Below are 1,714 nucleotides of genomic sequence, written 5' to 3'. Positions count from 1 at the left end.
CAGTTACTCCCCTACCTGGGGCTTGTGGATGGGATTTTAATGGCGCTGGTTTACAACAACAGCAGGAGGATGGAGAGGCAGCGGTTCACCCAGCCTGTAGGGGAGGATGCGTCGGCTTTGAGGGGGGCGCTGCAGACACGTGCAGAACGCTTCCATCTGATGGAGGCCAGGAAGGTGCGGATCTCCATGGGCTGCAGCGTGACGGCAGCAGAATCCAGGGAAGAGGTAGGGGTGTGGAGGGCAGGGCCTGAGGTTGCAGGAGGGGACAAGACAGGCAGGTGACTTCCCTCAAGCTTGGACATCATCTTCTATATACACACTTACAGCCTCTTTTGTGCTCAGTCACCCCAGGACCTCAAGCCCTGTTGCTGAGCCTAACAGGACACCAACCTTCTAAACCCTGCACACCAGGACACTGCAGTCATAGCCTTCACACTCCTCCCATGGGCATCGTTAAGGAGCCATGATGGGCTGTGCATTGAACTGGTAACAAGGCCAGCAGTTCAAACCCTCATCCATCCGTGCAGGAGAAAGATGAGGCTGTTTCTGCTCCCGTAAAGATTTAAGGTCTCAGAAGCCCCAGGAGAAGTTCTGCTCTAAACCATAGCCTGCCCATGAGCCGGAGTCCATCTAATCTGTGGGAGAGAGTTTGGTTTGTGTTTTTATGTGAATCCATTTGGACTCTCTAGGGACCTGAAGGGGGTAATGGGTTATTTGTTAAGCTGCTATGCTCAAGGTCAGCAGGTCTAGAACAACCACTGTTCTGTGGGAGAAAGATGTCTTTCTACACCTGTAAAGATTTACAGCCTCGGAAACCCAGAGGCAGCCCTACTCTGTCCTGTAGGGTCACTACTGATCAGAATGGCTCAATGGCAGTGCGGTTTGGGACTCTACTTCTTCACCTTGGCTCCCATCCTTGGTTGTTGTCCACTGGAGCCTGGAGACGCAGTCCCGAGGCTGGTTGGCCGCCAGCGTGGTTTCCTGCAGGTGAGTGATGGTGAAGGTGGAGAACAGGTCCTGCAGAGAGTGGGTGGGCCAGCTGAGCGGGGCGGGGCACAGCGGGATGGCCTCCACTCTTCTCCTTCCCACCTGTGCTGTGCTCACCCTCAGGTCCAAGGTCACGGGCAAGCTCAGGTTGCCCTCCCCGACAGCAAACTGATGCTCTAAGCGCAGCAGCAGCTTCCTGGGCCCCCAGAGGGCCAGTGTGAGCAGGCGGACAGAGGGTGGCAGCTCTCTGCGCAGACCTGAGAACACCTGCCAAGGATGAGACAGGGGCTATCAACAGAGGGGCGCTGTCAATCCTCAGAGAGGCGGGCACAACTGGAGAGGGGAAAGGCGCAACCATTGGATGGCTGTGCAGAAGTGAGGCGTGGCCTGACCCAATTGAGCCCCGGAGGAGCTGGGCAGAACTGAACTGGGCAGGATGGGGCTTGGTTGCAGGCAGGAGATGAGTGCATGGCAGGATTGAGCCCACGTTGGGGTGTGTTGTTTTGGAAGTGGGAGGAGTGGGGCTGAGCCCAGACAGGATAGGGCTGAAACAGGAGCAGATGGGAGGTCTATTGGGGTTGCTGAACAGGAGGGGCAGTGTGGAATGTGGAGCCCAGGGGAACCAGTGGTGAGATGGAGAACACTGAGTTGGGGGTGCAGGTCAAACTGTTGCAAGTACAAGAGGCAGGGTGGGTGGGTGGGTGGGGATGGAGGTGTGGGGCTGGGA

At 56.9% G+C, this 1,714-nt stretch overlaps 1 protein-coding gene across 1 annotated transcript in view; it reads right to left on the bottom strand.

Annotated features, from left to right (window-relative positions):
• Nucleotides 1–50: 50 nt before the first annotated feature.
• LOC101641701 (lysosomal alpha-mannosidase-like) overlaps nt 51–1,714 on the bottom strand; it is a 29,758-nt gene continuing 28,094 nt past the window's right edge. Inside the window, 3 exon segments of the mRNA XM_045290285.1 lie at nt 51–247; nt 903–1,017; nt 1,105–1,254. Coding sequence (XP_045146220.1) covers nt 51–247; nt 903–1,017; nt 1,105–1,254 — 462 coding nt within the window.

Source organism: Echinops telfairi, unplaced genomic scaffold (genome assembly GCF_000313985.2).
Source record: "Echinops telfairi isolate 266 unplaced genomic scaffold, ASM31398v2 ScPeMD7_36;HRSCAF=134, whole genome shotgun sequence".
Classification (NCBI taxonomy): Eukaryota; Metazoa; Chordata; class Mammalia; order Afrosoricida; family Tenrecidae; genus Echinops; species Echinops telfairi.
The sequence above is the reverse complement of the archived record's forward strand: the minus strand, read 5'-3'. Positions and strand labels throughout refer to the sequence as shown.